The sequence below is a fragment of the Hemibagrus wyckioides genome, linkage group LG08, assembly GCF_019097595.1.
Source record: "Hemibagrus wyckioides isolate EC202008001 linkage group LG08, SWU_Hwy_1.0, whole genome shotgun sequence".
Taxonomy (NCBI): Eukaryota; Metazoa; Chordata; class Actinopteri; order Siluriformes; family Bagridae; genus Hemibagrus; species Hemibagrus wyckioides.
The window spans coordinates 17549082-17570098 of record NC_080717.1 but is presented as its reverse complement, the minus strand read 5'-3'; the positions used below and the strand labels follow the sequence as shown (position 1 = coordinate 17570098).

The 21017-nt window shown below is 38.0% G+C and overlaps 1 protein-coding gene across 2 annotated transcripts in view; it reads right to left on the bottom strand.

The window, feature by feature from the left end:
- The window catches only part of pigg (phosphatidylinositol glycan anchor biosynthesis class G), a 139935-nt gene that overhangs the window by 92954 nt on the left and 25964 nt on the right, over positions 1-21017 (bottom strand). For both annotated transcript variants that reach the window (XM_058397277.1, XM_058397276.1), the window contains exons 3-4: positions 15252-15461; positions 12596-12784 (exon numbers count right to left, since the gene is read on the bottom strand). In XM_058397277.1, the coding sequence (XP_058253260.1) occupies positions 12596-12784; positions 15252-15461 (399 nt within the window). The remainder of the gene's footprint in view (positions 1-12595; positions 12785-15251; positions 15462-21017) is intronic.

The following is a 21017-nucleotide window of genomic DNA, read 5'->3' as shown; positions in this document are numbered from 1 at the left end:
TCTGATTTGCATATTTGCAGCATCAACAACCATAATTGGAGAAATACAGTGCACAACTGCTTTAAATAATCAGTCTGTCTCATGCTTTCACATCAGTGAGTAAAATATCACGTACTGTATATCCTTTTTATAAGTATGTTGTGTACTTAATCAGGTGTTCATCGATATTTAACATCCAGTAATTACTAATTCTTCCTCACATATTTTGGACTGCACCATCCAGACTTTTCAGAATGTAACTAAAAAAATAAAACTGTCTCCTCTTCACTCCAGTTTGGACAGTTCCCAAACCTCCCCCACCCTTCAAATGCTGCAACTACTGTTTACACAACTCGCAAGGTTTCTGAGACTGTACAAAGCATGATAGGATGTACACGCGGTTCAATTTCCGATTTGGTGTCTGTTGCTAAGCATCTTGCCGTACCATTCTAACACCACGCTGTTTTACACTGTACACGTTTGGGGTTAACACTGCAAAATTCTGCTTCAGAGTAGAGTTTCATAACCCTGGGTAAATACCAAATGTGAAACGTTCCTCTTTTCAGGGTTAATAGCCGGGTTTAGGAGAACGATGATAACCCGGGGTTAAGCACAGTGTCAGAATTGCTTCTGTTCTTTGAATGAGAATGAAATAAATATCACAACAAAGCTGCTTCTTGCACCAATAACTGAAGATCACTAAGGGGCATTTTTAAGATACTAATTATACCTAACTGCCTTCCATCTCTTATCACGATTCTTTTTTTTTTTTCTTACTAAACTCTTAATGTAAAATGCAGTGGTGGGAATGCTCAAGGGCTTGGAATGCCATTACAGAGCGTCATGAATGGAGATGGATGGTAATCATGCTGGGAAAAGGAGTTCTTATTGCTGCACATATTGTTCTGCTTATACCGCATAGCCTGTAGTTACAAAAAAGGTAAGTATTAGAAATACAAGGAAAAGCCTAGAAAATAAATTTTAAAAAGTGTATGAAGTTAAATCAAATACGGAATAAACTTATTGCACTTTCACACTCCGTCTTCATCGCACTACCCTCTTTTTTTTTTTTTTTGGCTGATTTACAGTGCAGTAGTCCAAGGCTACCTGCTTGCTCCCACAAAAACACATTGATTTCATTCAGGAAAGCTGACAGAAATGTCAAGATGTAAATGGATGACTTGAAGGTATAAAAACGGTGTTCTAGTTCTTGCTCCTAGAAATGCAGTGATTTTTTTTGCTCGTTGTCAGGAGGCAGTGTTGAGTATAATGGCAGCGTGATAATGGACTATTGTGAACAGCTGCTGAAGTCATTTGTGATGTGAGGGGAGAGAAATGTGCCTGATGAAAATACACGGAGCACACAATAAACCCAGGCTGGGAGAAGGATGATAACATTGAGTGCCATGTCACCTTAATATTACCGATGTCGAAAAACGGACGAGGAGAGCAATAAAAGTTGCCCTCCAGCTGTATAGGAGTGTTTGTTTGATTGTGTATACACATGCAGGATTAGGAATATGACAATGTCTCAGACTAAGGCATAAAGATTTCTTCAAGTTTCACAAATCTCGATTCAGAAAGTATAGCTCTGACTATATACACGTGGACAAAATGTTGGTACCTTTCTATTAAATAAAGAAAAGCCCACAATGGTCACTGAAATAACTTGAAACTGATAAAAAACACCTAAAAATTGCTAAGAACAAAACATTGGACTATTCTGAAGTGGCCTGATCTAAATCCTATTAAACATCTGCGGAAAGAGCTGAATCATGCAGTCTGGAGAAGGCACCCTTCAAACCTTAGACAGCTGGAGCAGTTTGCTCACGAGGAGTGGGCCAAAATACCTGTGAACAGGTGCAGAAGTCTCATTGAGAGTTACAGAAATCGCTTGATTGCAGTGATTGCCGCAAAAGGTTGTGCAAGAAAATGTTAAAAAATATTAAAAAATATTAAAAAATATTAATTAAGGGTGCCATCATTTTTGTCCAGGCCTGTTTCATTGTTTTGTTTTTTTTAAATGCTTCTGTTGAACCACAATTCAAAAACAATATCTGATTTTCATTGGTCAATTTTCAGAAATTTTTTTATGGATATTATTTTGTCAGTTTCACTTATTGCAGTGACCATTGTGGGTTTTTCTTTCTTTAATGTAAGGGTACCAACAAGTTTGTCCACATGTGTAGCTATGCTTATGCTAACTTTACACATAATACACACAACCTAAAGCTAATAACTTTACATATTTAAATATGGATTGCTGTTTAATAACAAAAAAATAAATAATCAATGACACAAATTCATTTGGGAGGCACTTATTTAGCATTAATGGGCGGGGTCTCAGGATGTCAGAACTTTGTATCACTCAGTATGTTTTCCAACTGGTTTTGCAGTATGGTTTCTTGGTAATATGACATGTTGAATTTTGTCTAAAAGAGAAGGGGAAAAAAAATAACAGAGAAGAACAAATGGCTGGAGAGGGAACAATAGTAGCTGCTGTAATATAAATCAGAAGTATTCAGACTTTTTCCCTCAGGAATCGCCCTTCCCAATTTTTTAAAGAAATTGCAAGAAATGAAATGGTAAATGTAATACTTATTTTACAGTATTTTCCATCTCTCTTCAAGCCCCACTAGAGTAAATACACACTTTGAATACCTACAAGTGATAACAGGAAATGCAACCAAACATATGTGGACACCTGACCATCACACCTACATATATGTGGAATCGGTTGCCACAAAAATGAAGCACACAGTGGTCTAAAATATAAGAGTAACTGGGTGCAGGTTTTTATTCCAATCCAGCAGTAGTTACACCTGATTCCATCTGATTAATCAGTTTATCTTGGCTTTCAGTAGATTCAGATGTGGCTTCTGCTTGGTTGGAATGAAAACCTGCACCCACTCCAGCCCTTTCCAGATAAGACTAAATACCCCTGGTCTAGAATGTCAAAATTTAAGTGGAAGCACTCATGTGGCCTACACAAAGCTTTGACCTCAACCCCAATGAACACCTTTAGGATGATCTATAATGCACACTGCACCCCAGACTCCAGCACCTGATCTCTAGAAATTAGTACTCAAAGTCATGCTCCAAAATCTAGTGGAAAGCCTTCCCAGAAAAGTGGAGGTTATTATATCAGCAAAGGGTGAGATGAGATGTTCAAAAACTTTTGGCCATATAGTGTAAGTTGTTTCCATGAGTAATAGCATGACTTTTCATTCATTAATAAATGAAGCATTAGAATTTTTGGCAAATGTCTGAAATAAGATGAATAACATATTTCAGGAAAATAATCCAGCCTGACGTGGATTCATTCCCTATAACAGCCTCCTCCATTACAATGGCATTAAGTTTTCTCAGTTGGCTTCAAGAGACAGTGAGAATTTCTCTGGTGTCCACTTACCATTGCTAAAATTATAGTTATAAACTTCTAAATCCCCTCAGAACCCTCCGAGATTACTTCCTTTTTTTAAAGGAACCTTAATTCATCTATGGATAAAAAAATAATAATAAAATGATGTAAGATGTAAAACTGAGGCATCCAAAATTTGTGATTTATTAGTACAGCCACTGAAAATCACAGAAGGTGAAAGACGATAAAGACAAAGATGAAAAAGAAGTAGATGACAAAGAAGAAGACGACAAAGAAAAAGATGAAGATGACCGAAAAGCTGAAAAAGCAGATGAAGATGAAGAACCAGAAAAAGACAAAGACTAGGAAGAAGATGAAGGCTGTAAAGCCTAAAGGATCAGTTGTTTTTTTCTAACACGCATTACTCCTGATACATCACTGCAGGAGCTTTTTTCTATCCTGCAAGAGATGCAATCAGCTATACATCAGAAAAACCAAGACTTGCTGATTGGTTTGTCGAACATCTTCCTACCACGAGAATGATGGATTTCTTCCTTCCAGTGACGAGACACTTCAACAGCACTGAGCAGAGCATTAATGATACCTCCGTTTGCACTGATAGTTGTTGCTGGCAGAGCAATGAATTAAGGACACAGAAGGAAAAAGTCCTCATCAAGTCCTCTTTAGAACCTCCTAAAGCTTCAGAAGCAGAAGCACTTTTTCTTACATGGGACTTTCCTCTGAAATGTCCTGTTTCGTTAGAAACTACCCTGCAATTGTAACTGAGCCTACAGATGATCATCCTCAAACGTGCTTTGTGCTGGTCATGCCATTGTTTCCCTATGGAGAGAGAGAGAGAGAGAGAGAGAGAGGGGTGCTGCTATGCATACATGATTTGAATTAGATGTCTCAGCACTGCACACTAAGTTCACTTAAACTCAACTTTGGCCCAGTTTACACCAACCTTTTCAGACCAATAAAATGATGTAGCAAAGACAAACTGTTTTCTGCCATCTTCTCCAAAAACAATCAAAACCAGAAGCATTGAATTGTTGATACATGCTGGATTTAGAAACAGAACGGGCTTGCTCTCTGGGCTTGGGATACTCTTTTGGACAGGGGGAGTCATGAGGCAAGAAACATAGCCTTAAAATAGCCAAAACAGCAGGGAAGAAATAAATAACCAGTTGCTGTTTTCATCAAATTAGAAGATGATTCGAGAGGCAGTTAAGAATTCAGGCAAAACAGCATGTATAATTAGGTTTTATCACCAGCACTCAAGAACAGATGTATATTCAGAACTTGGAGATCTGCAATGTTCTTTAGTTAGTGTTTACTTTTATTTTCAGCTCTAATTTCCTGATATTTACAGCTAGATATTTTAAACAACTTGACACCTTTTGTTTAAATTTGCCCATTTTTCAAATGTTAATAAAACATATGGACTAATATTTGACTGACCGGTGTTTCTGGTTGCCAAGATGTGCACTTTTAGACTGATTGTTTAAACTATTAATAGCTCTAAAAGTCCACTCTTGGGTTGAGTCCTGAGTTTCACCTCTGCATTTGTTTTTAAAAAGGATAAAACAACATAAAGACTAAATAGATGTCTATGGTAAAAGCGAGCTGAGAAAAAGGGAAACTCGATCAGAGTCACTGTATAAACACTGGGCATAGCCAATAGAACAATATGAAGAAAACCACTAGTGTACTAACAACCACACATTGAACTGGCTGACCAAAGAAAACAGAAGCTGATGCCAGAAACTTTGTAAAAGATGAAGAAAACCAACAACCTCTACAAGATACAAACCACTCATTACCCCTAAGAATCAAAAGTCCAGACTGGACATCACAAAGAAATACAAAGATGAACCATAAAAATTCTGGAACCTGAAAAGTGCTGAAAAGGCCAAAGAAAGGATCTGCTCATGAGCTAAAGCATACAAGCGCATCAGTCAAGCACAGTGAAGGTAGTGTCATAGCTTGGGTTGGGTTTGCATGACTGCTTCTGGAAGAGGATCATTAATCATTATTGATGATGTAGCAGCAGAATGAGTTCAGAAGTCTACAGAAACATACTGTTTGCCAATTTACAGAGAAATGCATCAATCTAATTGGGAGGAGGAACTTCATCATGCAGCAAGATGATGAGCCAAAACACACTGCCAACACAACATGGTACTTCATCAGGGGTGGGTGGGGTGGGGTGGGGTGGCGTTTGGTTTAGACTGAAGTCAATCACTAGATCCTTAAAACAGCTGAGCAGCATTTTCCTCATGAAGAGGAGACTGAAGGGAGAAACCTCCCTAAACAAACAACAACTGAAAGAAAACGAGGTATAAGCCTGGAAAAGCACCACAAAAGAAAGATGAACCAGTTTGATGATGTCACTGGGTCTCTGTCTCGATGCTGTTATTGAAGCAAGGGGCAAGCAACCCGATATTAAGTGTCATTTGCTTTAATTTACTTTAGGACTACTTGTTCCAATACATTTCCTCACCTAAAATTGGGTGATTTGTCACTGAAGGTGCCATGTTCTGAGTTGTTTAACACATCTAGATGTAAAGACCAGGATTTGAAAAATGAAATTTCGATCCATTAGATCATTCATCTTCTGCTCTCAAACCCAACTGTCTTCACTGTAGAAAAAAAAAAATAGAAGTACTGTCCTTGCTGTTCAAATACTTTCAAAGGAGACTATATGCATGTTTCTGAAAAGTATCTAATATTAGATTCAATACATTTTAAGAAATACTTAATCTGCAAAGAGGAATATAAGGAGCACAAGAAACTATTGTTCAGCTGGCTTAGTGAATAGATTTTTCACCCCTCTACTAGAATAGACTGGCCTATTTTGTGCATAGAACGTCTTACTATATGCTGAAAGCTATGTACATTAAGCAGGACAAGAGGCCAGGCACTAAAAATGTTTAGATGCTAGTACACTTGCAATTTCTCTAGTTATTACTCACAGTAAGAACATTAACTAGAATGTGTTGGGATACAACCGACTTTGTGTGTGTGAGTGTGTGTGTGTGTGTGTATGTTTTCCACAAAACCTGTCCTGTGCACAGTCTGCAGGTAATTCATTTCTAGTCCTCTACTGCGCAGTCAGTGAGAAAGAGAATTGAACGCACAGTGCATGCTGGGACACTTTTCCTCTCCTACATATATCTGCAGTTCCGTTCAAGGGATTTGCAGGGACTGTGATAAAGATTTGGGGGCAGAGAAGGGAAGAGGATTCAACATTTTCATTTTGCTATTCAAAGAAAAAAAGTAAAAGAAATCCACAGGAATGCCATCCATCTCCATACAAAAAAAATAGAGAGGGCAAAATAATGGAGGGCAGACCAAAAAAAATAAAAAATAAAAAAGCAAAAAAAATAAAAATAAAAACCCCACACAACAACAACAACAACAAAATCAAACCCACATCACCGGATGACGCAGATCCTGCTGCTGCATGGTCGTAAAGTGACTGAAGAGACTATTGATGGTGTGCGAGTGATTGTGTGTTTTTGTGGGGAAAAAAGAGAAGGAAGCAGAGAAAGTGAGAGAATAACAGGAGAGATGCTGAAATGATCAAAAGGCTAAAAAGTGAAGTTCTGAGAGAAAAAAGGGAAGATGTGGATGGAGAGAGAGAGAGAGAGAGAGAGAGAGAGAGAGAGCGCAGAAGGGAGGGAAATAAAAAATCACATTAGCTGAGCAGGTTTATAACAGCACCAAGCTTTCAGGAGAGAACACACTTTGTGGAAGCTCAGTTCAGTTCTGAGTTAAAGCCTTTTATACACCAATTTGTTCTACTCCACTAAATTGACTGGACAAGTGTTCCAAGAGCGCTTATTTATATTTAAAATAACCTCACATAAAAGTCCACTTCCAAGTTCTACAGTATTGTTTACAACATTATGGCAAAAGCTACTTTTCAGGAATATATGAAGATGAAAAGGAAGAAGGGACACCAGTTTCACTAGAAACTGCTTAAATGACAAATAAAAATTGATGTGAGCTAGATAACCGACATGCTATAGAAATAAACATCAATATTCGGCCATGTTGTGTCCAAAATATCAGTTACTTTTGTTTATAGAACTGTTATATAAAAGCAAGATCAGACTTATGATCATGTGGTTATACTGAATATCGCCAATATTAGCCAGCATTCAGTATTCTGTATCAGTTCATTAGTCCAATAATTAATTGGCATTTATCCAGGAAAGAAATATCATCAACCAGTACCATACAGTGAGACAGAGACAAGTTCTAGATCAGTGGCCAGCTTGTATCATATGACCAATGCAACAAATAACTTTACTGTAAAGATGAAATTGTGTAAAAAATCTCAATGTGAAATGAAATTATCACAACATTAATTAATAAACAAATGCATTTTTGTGAGAACATCTATTTCTGTAGTTAAAAAAAAGATACTTAAGTTTAGGTGAGTCTATCAAACCCCGTTTTGTACCACATTCCCTCCATGCCACTAGCTCAATTTGACTTAACCCACCAATAAAGACCTGCATCAAGAGTCTTCTCCATCATGGCATCCAAGTGGTAGAGTGAATGTCTTCCATCAGCCGAGTCGCTCTCTGTCTTCAATCAAAAATGAATATAAAGCACTTCCGTAAGTCGCTGAAAGTAACTGCACAAATGTTTAGGACCAGAGGTAGGAAATAAATCCAACTACATCCAACTTTTGTGCAGCAGTACGAAGCAGCACGGAGAAGAAATTATCTACTCGAGCAGCCAAAATGACAAGATGTGCTGTTTGCATATCCTGATTTCTCTTTCAACAGACCGTGCTTGTTAATGCCAAGGTTGAACATCTTCTCATCCTTGTTAGTGGCAAGTGCTGCTCTAAATTCTCATCTCATTAAGCTGCTCCACCTGCTTTATCCAGGTCCCTCCTGGTCCCTCCAACAGACTCTTGACTCAGAAGGGAAACATTTCTCCAGCATTTTCCCCAGCAAACTATACTTCTTTTAAGAGTAGACCATATGAACTGGTGACCAAAAGTACACACATCAGACTTCATCAGAGTCCTCCTTGCATGAGCTATGCTCAAACAAACCATATATGCCTTGTGGTGAATTTTCCAAAACAGAGAAAAACCACAGCCCGAAGGCAAAGATGAATGCATTGCTTCTTTAAAGCTAGCAAGACGTACAGAGACTTATAGCTGCGGCTTTGAGAAAGTTCACAATAACTCTTAAAAAGAATGCTCTCCAGAGAAGGTCAACTCAGCAAAGTGAGGATGTTGTCTTTTTAAGCAGTGGAACAATGAGCTGAAATAAAAGTTGATGTAAAGTGAAATGTGAGCTTACTAGCTAACTCAATTCAACTCCACTCGCATTATCTCAGCTGGCTCAATTCATAAGGGTACTTTACAGTGATTTCTTTTCAAAACATACAGGGTCCAGTGATTATATTGGGATCTTTATGTCTACACTATTAAAAGGGCCTGGGTTTATACTTCAATGCTACTTCAGTGATTTATTTATTCAATTTATTCATGACAGTAAATAAGATCCAGTATACCATTAAGTATGCTTGCTTACAGGAGCTGAGAGGACACCAGTGTGCCCAGTGGAAACCTACCAAGGAAGTGTGTCGAATTACTGATTACTGATCAGAAGGTTGGGGGTTCAAATTCCAGGACTACCAAGCTGCCACTGTTGGAACTAGAGCCACCCAGATAGAATGGTATTAAATTTATCTCACTAGTTGTCTGAATGCATCCCTGGCTAATATGCAGAAGGCAGCAGGGTTTGTGAACAAGTAGCAAGTTAATATTTCAGCATTATTATGGGTCATGCCACCAAGAAATATATGTGACAAATGGAAGAACTTATGGTCCAAAGGTTTACTTGTGTAATAAAAGGCACAAGGAGGTTTTTCTTTCTTTTGTTGAAACAAAAAAGGACACTGCAGACCATTGTGTCAGCAGGTGACTGAGATGACTAAGAGTCACTTGTTCACAGGGAAAGAAGACAAGGCTTGTCAGTGTTTTCATTGCAACCATTATTTGTCTTTCAGGAGGAAGCTTTTAGAAATGTCTGAAATTTCTGTTCCTTTAATGGATTAGGTAAGCATTCAAGGAAGACGTGAACCTGAACACAAATAGGTTCTGTCCTGTTTGCTTCCTTGTCTGCTTTGCAGATATGGTAAATGAGCACATTCCCTTGTTGTGGCTATGAAGAATTGAGTAATTATATACCTCTCATCTGTGCAACATCAAACAAGCCTGTAGATCAAGAGGAAGCCTTAATAATGGTCTCCCAGCTAATGTTCTAATGTTTCTAGATGGAGAGAGAGAGAGAGAGAGAGAGAGAGAGAGAGAGAGAGAGAGAGAAAGAAAACTAGCTTGATTCCTGGAACACTTAGTCTCCTCAACATACAGTTGCATCTAGACACAGAAACACACACACAAGCATGTACACAGGCATGTATGTGTGCACACACACACACACACACACACACATACACACACACAGGCATGCACACACGGACATGCACATACACACACTGGCACACCCACACTGGAATACACACACAAATGGGAAAACACACATGGGCACACACACAAGTTTAGTTTGGGTTTTAAAGGTTACATTACAATTCCAATTAAAAAAAAATTATTATGAATTTGGTTGGTCAGAATATAACCTTATAATATATATATATATAACATGCAGTTATGCACATGCAGGTTTGACAGCTCTGGTCTAGACAGATATTCTGGACAAAGGTGGCAGGCCCATTTATCTGTGTTAGCTGTTGTGGGCTTTCTCAGAGAAAGCAAGCTCATTAGTGGCCAGGCTTCAGTTTGCATCAGGGAACAGAAGGATCAAAAGACATTAAAAGTCAGTAACTACTCTTCAATACGTTTCTAAATCAATTACGATCCTTTAACTGCTCTGTAAATTCTATTGAGAGTGCTCAAAACATGCCAGTTTAACAACAGACCTACCCCTGTGTCCTGTAAATCACATTGTTTAACATTTATCAGGAAAGGCAGAATCATTCAGGCTCTGGGCAACTGGACTTGAAGATGACCGATTCTGAGACAGAAGCGCTTTACTAGCAAAAATGCTGTGGTTTCAACAAATATCATGCTAGACCTCGTACTGTGGTCTTCCTATCTGTTCGTCATGTATATTATAGACCTGGGTAGATGCTAAAGATGGGGCCTGTGAGCACAAGAAAGTTAATAACTTTGAGCTTGTGCTGAATGCCAAACAAGTAGTTGAGTGCAAAGGATTTGTAGTCATGTGAACAACCAGGCTTCCCAAAAGAGATGGGAGCGCAAGGTCAGACCCATCATCAAGACATCAAAGCCCTGTCCACAAAGTCGATGAGAAAAAAAGAAAGTGGCTGTGGATGAAGAGGAAGGATCCGGGACCAAATGGTGTGAACCCGGGATGCCAACCCTCACCGCTGAACCTTCTGGAGGTGTAGTGGCTCACTAACAAAACACTGAGGAAGCTGCATGCTCACTTAAAAATCACTATACCATGGAGCAGTGGTAGATCAATGTTGGACTAGTGACTGAAAGGATGCAAGTTTAGATACCAGACTGCCAAGCTGCCACTGCTGGGCTCTTGAGCAAGGCCCTTAATCCTCAACTGCTCAGTTTTTATAAATAAGACAAATGTAGGCTGCTCTGAAAATGCTACAATTCAAAATAGAGGGAATGTGTTAGCAGATCCCTCAAGAAGCTTCAAACAGGAACGCTCAATCAAATGCAAAGATTTCAAAAACTGTTACGTTGGTTAAGAGAAGTCTTTACGAACAAGCTTATTAAATTTACTTAATTTAAATCTGTACATCAGGTCAACATTTTTGAACTGTGCAACATTAACACAATTAGTTAGCATACATCCAACATGATTTGCGTGTGTATTTTTAAAACCCAGAAAAAATTCAAACACCAAGCTCACACCCGAACTGAGAATCGAACCCACAATGCTGGAGTTTTAACAGCCTAAATTTACTATTATAGTTAAAATGATCAGCACCAACCATCCTCATGAGGTTTCACGAGCTAATTGGTTTCTGTTAATATAAATCAACTGATCATGCTCACTCTACATCATTCAATCTAGTAATTAGAAATTTGTTTAAGTTTAGTTTAAGCAATGGAATCATGAGAAACTGAGATGAGAAACTTGAGAAACTGATATGTAGTATAACACTACAAATGACTTTTATGTTTAATTGACTGACCACATATTCCTGTTTTTCAGTGGATAATGGTTAAAACGATATTTCTCCTACTTGATCCTTCAGTTCCCCTCTTCTCCTAAACTCACTGACAGCATAACAGTTTTGAGGGGATTAGTAAAGAGAGCATAAGCTGTGAGAACATAAGAGACAGAAACAAAGCCAGATGCAGGAAAAAAAAAAAGAAAAAGAAACAGAGACAGATATGTTGCAGTGTTTGGTGCCAATCCAAAAGCCTGGTGTGATCAATAAAGCTTTCTGAATTTGGGTCACAATGCTTCATCTGATATTTAAGCCACCAAACCAAACCGGGGCTACAGAGCTCTAGAGAATGCTCTGAGAAGAAGGGGGGGGGGTGGAAGGAAAGAAGGAAGGTGGAAATGTGAAAGCATCATAACAAAACAAGGAATAACAAAGAACGGAAGCTCCTTCATTGACTCTGTCTTTGAAAGTGAGTGAAAGCTTCGAGGCTGGTCGTGGTTAAAAATGCAGGAGAACAGAGTAGCATTTTGGTCCTATTAAATAAAATATCCGCAAAATCACACGCTGCGCACTTCGGATAAACTCATCAAAAGGCTGAGGTTATTGGCACAATGCAGCCGCTGATACTCCATAAAACATGAAGACATGGAGTGTGATGAGAATGATATAATACTGACTCTTGTGGGTGTTTGGAGCTCAAATGTGAACAGTAGAATGAAAAAAAAAAAAAAAAAAAACAACACTTAAAAGCACTTGACAATGACCAGACATATAAATGGGATACATATTCTACTGTGGGCTACTGAATCCACGCCAACAGAATAATATCAAACCTAACACAGAAATGCTGGTGCGAAAATTTAAATATGTAAGACATATCTGATTTACTAAACCAGGTCTTACATCACCTTGATTAGAATCTGCTCTAATTTTTAGCAATCATCATAGTCGTACGCTCAGAAAATCGACTGCACTTCACTGCTAAGGAGCAAAAAAAAAAGACACAGAGAGCAAGAATAGAATAAGGAGTGGAAAAGTGTTTACCGTTGTGATAACAGAGGTATGTATTTTTTTGATCACATCGTCCATCTCCAGGAGTTTGGGCCCGATTAGAGAGCTGTGAGGCCCGCTGATGTGTCCAATGTGGTCCAGGCCCAGATAATGCAGGATCAGCACGTCCCAGTCGTCTCTCTTCAGGGTGCTGTCCAAATGACGGGTCACATTGTTGTCCACCTGACACACACACGAAATAAAATGACTACAAATCTAGCTATCTAAGTCCAATGATCTTATCCTGTGAAAGTCCAATTAGGTAGACCAAAAAAAATGACAACAAACATAATTTAACTCAAAAGCACAAGTTTATTCTGTGTATTAATATACACACGATGAAAAAGAGCGACTGAAAAATAAGCGCTGTAGTTATATTTTATGTTCTATTTTTTTCCCCCTAATGCCTATGTTTATATGGTGTCACATGCTGAATTGGGTGTTGAGGACAGCTTCTTGACTTTTTCCAAATAGGAATTCTGAGTTCAGGAGGTGTGTTCTTTGATATTTTTCCAGAAATTATTAGTTAGAAGTTTTAGTCACATGGCACATTAGTCAGTTTAGTCACCATGTCCCTGCATATTCCTGTTTCTACTGGCAAAGAACTTTCAAGATAATTATTATGTCTGTTCTTTTACCAGAAATTGGTACTGGGGTACATGTTGTGGTTTTTTTTTTAAAACTATAAAATGAACAGTTTTCTTTTACAGAAGTCAACAGGAAGTAGAGTTTTTCTTTATCTGCTTGTTGGACTAAAGTAACAAAAACTCTTATGACATTTATGGTTTTATCACCAGGTCAGCTGAACCTGCTTGTGGATTGAGAATTGATAGTTCCCTTGGGTTTGTGATTTGTTCATCCCTGAGTTTAATCATGATCCTTATATTACCTCCATGACTAATATTGATTCTGAAACCAATAAAATCAGGAGCTTATTCTATTTCAGTGTCTAATAGGTTGCAAAATGTGGTGCATTATTAATTTATGATGATTGAATATTTGTCTAATTTGTGTTTTGTTTCCAGATTTGATTTCAGGTTACATATCTACTGCTCCTGAAGCAATCAACTGTCTGACCCTGTCTAAAAAAAAAAGAAAGAAAGAAAGAAAAAAAAAAAACACCCTGCTGCCTTATTGGAAAACATTTAAGATATTAAACAATGGATGAATGCCATTTTTCTAAATTTAATAAAAAAAAGTTTTAAAAGGCTTTCACACTGGCAATTTAGCCTGAAACTGAAACAGAGTACAGTTCTCATGAAAAATTGGTAATGTGAAATCCCAGGAAGGGCACTGCAGTACCGAACCCCAGACTAGCTATAGGAGATGGTGGAGTTTGGTTGCTGTGATTCCTGTGAATGTGAACGTAACATGGATCTACTTGTTCAGAAAGTAAGAGTAAACTGTATGTGTGTTTCAGACATCATTAGTTTCAATGACACATGAGCACCATGAGTGGCAGGGGAACGTTGCTGGACACAGGAGAGGTGAGATGCCTTACTGCACATACAGCCCCAAAACAAATCAAAATAATAATAATAATAATAACAGCACCAAAAAAAAGGATTATGGTTAGTTGCATTGTGTGATTATACAAGACGAATGCAAATCCCCTGGGGTTTGATAGAATCAAGTGATCAAGTGTGAAAACAACCTTCCCTAAATTTTTACTGTCCACATATTCTACCTTTAAGACAGAGATGGAAAAAAAGAGGTATTATTTACAACCTTTCTCTTACTTTCTCAAACACAAATGATACTTAAACATCCTTGCTTTTCTTTCTACAGCTACACCCTTTTCCCCTTATTTCTGGTTAAAACCATATAGCAGCTACAGTATATACAGTACAAATCCCAGCTGCTAGAATCCCCCTACAAAATCTGCTCATAGTTTCAGACAGATCCAGTGCAAACTCCTGCATAATGACATATAAAGTTTTCCATGGCCATTTTGCTCCATCTTACCTTTCTGAGCTGTTCAATCCCTGATCCCCTGTACAGTACATACTCTCAGATCTCTGACACCAGGCTTTTTATCTGTCCCTGAGTTTGAAATTGCTCACAAAGGGAGGCAGGGTTTTAAGAGTCTCAGCACTTAAACGCTGGAACACACTTCCTCAATCATGGCTCTATCGCTTCTTTTAAAGCTGAAAATGTCTCTGTCTCTTAACACTTTCTTATCTGCCTCTTTCTGTGTTCTTGTAAACTTTTTCTGCTTGTTGTATTGAATAAATACAGTACATAAATTCACACTATATAAAGACTATAAATTGAATAAAATAAAATAAAATAAAATAAAATAAAATAAAATAAAATAAAATAAAATAAAATAAAATAAAAAATTTAATTTCCCAGCTAGTGGTAGAAATGCCCCTGGAATCTACCCATGTGTACATAATTGCTCAATTTCTTTTGGTGTTTTTTGTTTTTTAATTATTAATTATTAATGAAGCTTTGCTGTGAAAAAGAATATGCTTTGGACAACTGCAATAAAATAAAATAAAATAAAATAAAATAAAATAAAATAAAATAAAATAAAATAAAAAAAAAAAGAAAGAAAAGACATGAAAAGAAAAGAAAAGAAAAAAGAAGCAAATGCAATGAAATCTCCAGCACACGGAGTCTTACAGCAACCTGTGCTACCTCTCACCTCAGTGTAGTCGGAGACAAAGAAAGATGTAGTGCCATCGTACTCTAAGAAGTGCTTAGGGAAGAGCCGCACCCACGTGTCATCACCGTAGAAGATGATCCTTTTGCCAGAGTTCTTGGCCTGCCAGAGAAGGTTGTCCTCTAAAAGAGCCTGGGAGTTCAGGTTCATTACGACATCGATGAAGCCAGGAATGCTGCCTGTTGTAAGAGCCTAGCCAAGAACAGCAACAATATAGAGAACAAAGTTATTATCTGTTAACAATAAAAGAGCAAGGAAATTAAAGGAAACTTGACAGCAAGGTTTTTTAGTTTAAACACTTATCAGTCTGGAAAAAAGTGAAAAATCAGACTGAAATTTGCTTAATATTAGGTTTTACTACGACTAAAAAAAAAACTAAATATACACCCACCAAGCACATTATTAGGAACACCCCAACATCTGAATGTTTGTGTAGTTATCTAATCAGCCAATCAGGTGACAGCAGCACAATGCATAAAATCAGACACAGGTCAAGTGCTTCACGATCAGACCAAACATTTGAATATGGTACAAGTGTTATCTCTATGACTTCAGTATGGTTACTGCACACAGAATGTTTTGTTTTTTGCACCATTTTCTGTAAATTCTAGAAAATCCCAGGAGATTATAGAAGCAGTTATAGAAATACATAAACCACCTTTCTGGCACTAACAATCACACTACATCAAAATCACTGAGATCACATTTTCCCCCCCGTTCCAGCCCAAAGCTGCTGGCTCATATCTGCATGATTTTATGCACTGCTCTGCTACTACACAATTGGTTGATTAGATAAGTGCATGTATGAATAGGGCTACAGGTGTTCCTAATAAATTGCTCAAATGATGATTGAAATGTTTTTTTCATGAACTTTAAAAACTTGCCTAGGCTTTCTTTAAAGAACATGTTTCAAAATGTCTGTCTAAAAAACTGACTAAAAGCTACAGCTATGTGTTATGATTAAAAGGTGCATATGAAGACAGTTTTCATGATCATACATGATCAGTTAAATGCAAATTAAATTCAATAGCCTTATTTTATTATACCAATCAAGCATAATATTATGAGCACTGAGAGGTGAAGTGAATAACACTGATTATCTCCTCATCATGGCACCTGTTAGTGGGTGAGATATATTAGGCAGCAAGTGAACATTTGGTCCTCAAAGTTGATGTGTTAGAAGCAGGAAAAATGGGCAAGTATTTGAGCAAGTTTGCCAAGGGCCGAATTGTGATGGTTAGACGACTGGATCAGAGCATCTCCAAAACTGCAGCCCTTGTGGGGAGTTCCTGGTCTGCAGTGGTTAGTATCTATCAAAAGTGGTCCAAGAAAGGAACAGTGGTGATCCGGCGATAGGGTCATGGACGGCCAAGGCTCACTGATGCAGGTGTGGACAGAAGGCTGGCCCGTGTGATCCGATCCAACAGACGAGCTACTGTTGCTCAAATTGCTGTAGAAGTTAATGCTGGTTCTGATAGAAAGGTGTCAGAATACACAGTGCATGATGGTTCAGGGCTGTTTTGGTAGCAAAAGGGGGACCAACACAATATTAGGCAGGTGGTCATAATGTTATGCCTGGTCAGTGTAGGTCAGTAGTTTATTAATACATTTCTTGCATATTTTAACCACTTTTCTTGCACATTTGTCTGTTTTTGCACTTCCGGCATATCTGTCTATTCTTGCACATATGACTCAGAATTTTGTACTTTTTTGTGTACAGATTCTCACATCATCCCCACTGCACTCTGCACTTTTTTTGTTTACTACTCTGTTCCCCATCTCATTATCCGTTTTATCTTTTTATCCGTTTTGTTTTGCATTCCTACTGTATTTTAATAGTGCAGAGCTGCTACAACAGCTTAATTTCCCTCCGGTGTTTAATAAAGTTATTCTAATTCTATTCTAATCTAATTAATAATAGAGTAGTTTGAGTATTTGTTATAAAAATAACTTTCTTGTTTTCTTTCTTTCGTTCTTTCTTTCTTTCGTTCTTTCTTTCGTTCTTTCTTTCTTTCTTTCTTTCTTTCTTTCTTTCTTTCTGCTATGTTATGACATTTATGTTGTTATTATGTTGTTGTTAAATATCTTTTCCCTGTTCATATTTCTGTAAAAAAAACAAGTCTCAAAATTATTGGCACCCCTATACCTTCTCTGGAAAGAATACAGTGATTCGTACCTGGAGAGGGACTTTTAAACATTCCACACCACAGAACATTTGAAGCTCTATTACATTTTCAGGTTTGTTCGTGTGCTGCTTCTTCATTTAAGACCACAAGAGATCAAGTCCAGAGGCAGAAATGTCCTTAAACATTGATTTTAGGTTCCTGCAAACAGTGCAGAGTTGATCTGTATATGTTTGGTGCGTTTAACTTGGTGAAGGATCCAGTTGTGGTAAAGGCTACTGGTTTTTGGGTTAAAATATTCCCGGTGGAATTCATAATGAAATTAATCACATGAACCACCATCCACAAAACAGCCCTAAAAGCATCAATGATCTATCATAAATATAACACTTTTTCATGTACACACTGCAAATTTGCACATTCCTTCTTACATTCCTTCTTACATTCCTTCTTCCTTTCATCCTTTCATCCTTCCTTCCTTCCTTCTTTCCTTCACTTTTGAGGTTAATCAAATATTACAGTGCTATAGCCTGTGATTAAGATGCTCAAAAAGCATGTAGATGACCCCTATATCCTCTTCCGCAAACTGTTGCCACAAATTTGCAAGTACACAATTGTCTGAATGTCTTTGTATTCTGTAGCTTTCACATTCCCCTTCACTTACAGCTAATGATCAGTATCAAGCATGTTCCAGCATGACAATGGCCCCGTGCACAAAGCAAACTCTATGAAGACATGCTGTATTAAGGTTAAATAACTTATGTGTCCTGAACTCTGCACCCCAGACCTCCTCGCTTGACATCAGTATCTGATCTGAGTAATGCTCTGGCATCTAAATGACCACAAATTCCCAAGGTCACAGTCCAAATTCTAGTGAAAAGCTATCCCAGAAGAGTGGACATTATAATAACTGCAAGAGGGGATTAAATGTGTGTTAATTAGCATGGTTTTCAAATAGGTATAGATGTGTGTCCGCATATTTTTGGCTATCTAGTGTACATGCAAAAGAGGATCAAAACTTTCTACATCAGAAACGGATAAAACTTCACCCCTACCCAGGCCACCACACATATTCAACATTCTCTTTACATTCTAGCAGCTGCCAATCAAATATCTGCTCCTAGACTGAGTAAACAGGAGAATAAATTAATCATGAGGACCAGCAACAGAATCAGAATCATTTTTATTCCCTGTATGCAGCTATTAGGATTTTTTTTTTCTCGTGGTCTGGTCACAACATAATACTTTCAACACAGACATCACAACACACTTACCATCCTAATGAACATATTAAGTGTACCTTAAGTGCAAATAAATGTGGATAGTTAGTGAGGAGGTAGAAATGGCAGCTGGATGAAGTTCAGGACATATTAAATGGAATGGACCAACTGTGAGAAATAGTAAATAACAGCAATGATACAGTATATAGTAATGAGAATATTTAAAAACTATGTATTTAATAATATTCATCCACACATCCATCCATTTTCTGTATTGCTTATCCTACACAGGGTTGCAGGGAAACCTGGAGTGTATCCCAGGGGGCTAGGGGCACAAGGCAGGGGACACCCTGGATCACACACTCACACACTACTGACAATTTAAACATACCAGTCAGCCTACAAAGCATATATTTGGATTGGGGAGGAAACCAGAGTACCCAGAGGAAACCCCTGAAACACAGGAACAACATGCAAACTCTACACACAGGGAATTGAATCTCCAACACAAGGTAAAAGGCAAACAATGCTAACCACTAACCACTTCTTTAACCAGAAATCGACTCAGACATTTTCAATCAGTATACAAACAAATTACTTAATCACAGCAAGTCTGATATAAAATTACTCAGGACTTTGTTGGCTTTGAGCACTGAGGCGTTTTTACCTCTGTTCGGATAACCTTACACAGAATTTTAGTGCTTGAAAATACCTTTAAATTTCAGATACTTGTGAACAAGCACTTAGGGGCAAAATTGTTATTTTTTTCTGGAACTTTCTGCGAATACAAATTTTCTGTGACTACAAATTCTCGAAGACCTGAGTGTCTACTTAAAACCCTGAGTGTCTCATTAACCACATGAAATTCCATGGTGAATGTGGGCACTACAAAACAAGTGCCAGTTCCATTTTTTTTGGCATCTGGTAAAAAGAGTTAAAAACAAATACTAACACTAGAAGAAGAATAGGAAGAATACTTTATTATCAGCACACATACATTAGAGCACAGTGGAATTCTTTTCTTCATGTATCCCAGCTGAGGAAGTTGAGGTCAGAGCACAGGGGCAGCTATGATACAGCGCCCCTGGAGCAGGGAGGGTTAAAGGCCTTGCTCAATTGCCTAATAGTGGTGCTAGGACTTGAACCCTGATCAACAACCCAGATCCTCAACCACTTGAGCCACCACGTCCCCATACTAAATACTAACACTAATTGCCAATACTACTAATAAACAAGTAATATATTACATTAACCAGGAATGCAAATATTATTATATTCTTAATGCAAATAATCAGTATTGTAGTAACTACTAAATGCTGCCTAATAATATAATATAGCTTAATAACATAGATTGCAAGTGGAAAGAAACTGTTTCAATGACATGCAGTTTTGGTTATAGGAGAGCAGAATCTCAGACAAGTTGTCATGCGATTAGCATGGTGGGATGTCATTCATGATTTTTCCAGCTTTTTTCCTTCAAGTGATGACAACGGTCTCGATATTGTGCTTCAGCTTCCCCTTTCCTCTAGAGGAGGCTGCACCAAACCAGATAACGACAGCAGACATAAGGACGCTTTCTATAGCGGCAATACAGTACTGCACCATTATAGCCTGGAGTAGCTGGAACTTTGCCAAATGTCGTAAGGAACACATCCTATGCTGAGCTTTCTTGCTGATGGATGATGTATGGAACTGCCATTTGGGATCCCATGTGATCGTATTTCCCAGTGACAGTACCCACTGAGGAGTTATTAAGGATGAGTGGATTGGGGGAAGATTTGCGTTTCTTGAAGTCGATGCGGTTTTAAGAGTGTTCAGGTCAAGGTTGTTCTGGCTACTTCTGGAGGCTAGTTGTTAATCCTCAATCCTCCTGATGGTGCTTTGACTCCTTGGTGTTGGTAATGAGATCAATTACAGTCTAGAGATTTGATCAACTTCATAGATACATCACTGTCAGTCGTGTAAAGCGAATAGAAAAGAGTTGTGAGAGAACACAACCTTGTAGTGACCCGAGTTCTGAAATGTTCTGACTGATTCTTACAACTCGCTACTTCCTGTCAGGGAGGACGTTTGTGATCAATGTACAGCCAAAACAAGAAGGCATTTATTCCCGCCGTCATCATTTCAGAAGGTTGTTCTTATGTTGTGCTAGCATTCAGGTGTTAAACATGTTACCATGGCAACAGTGCCCAGTGATGGTTCAAAATTTTTGCTTTTTTATTTTGTTGTTTTATTTTATGCACATGGTAATAAGACACTAGTATTCCCACATGTGTATTTGTTGAGTGTACAGGTCACTGTGTGCTGTTATGGTAAGCAGATATCACACCTGTACAAAAAGCCTACTTATCTTAAGTAGTAAGTTATGTAAACATAAATTAAAAAAGAAAAAAAAAAAAGCCTAC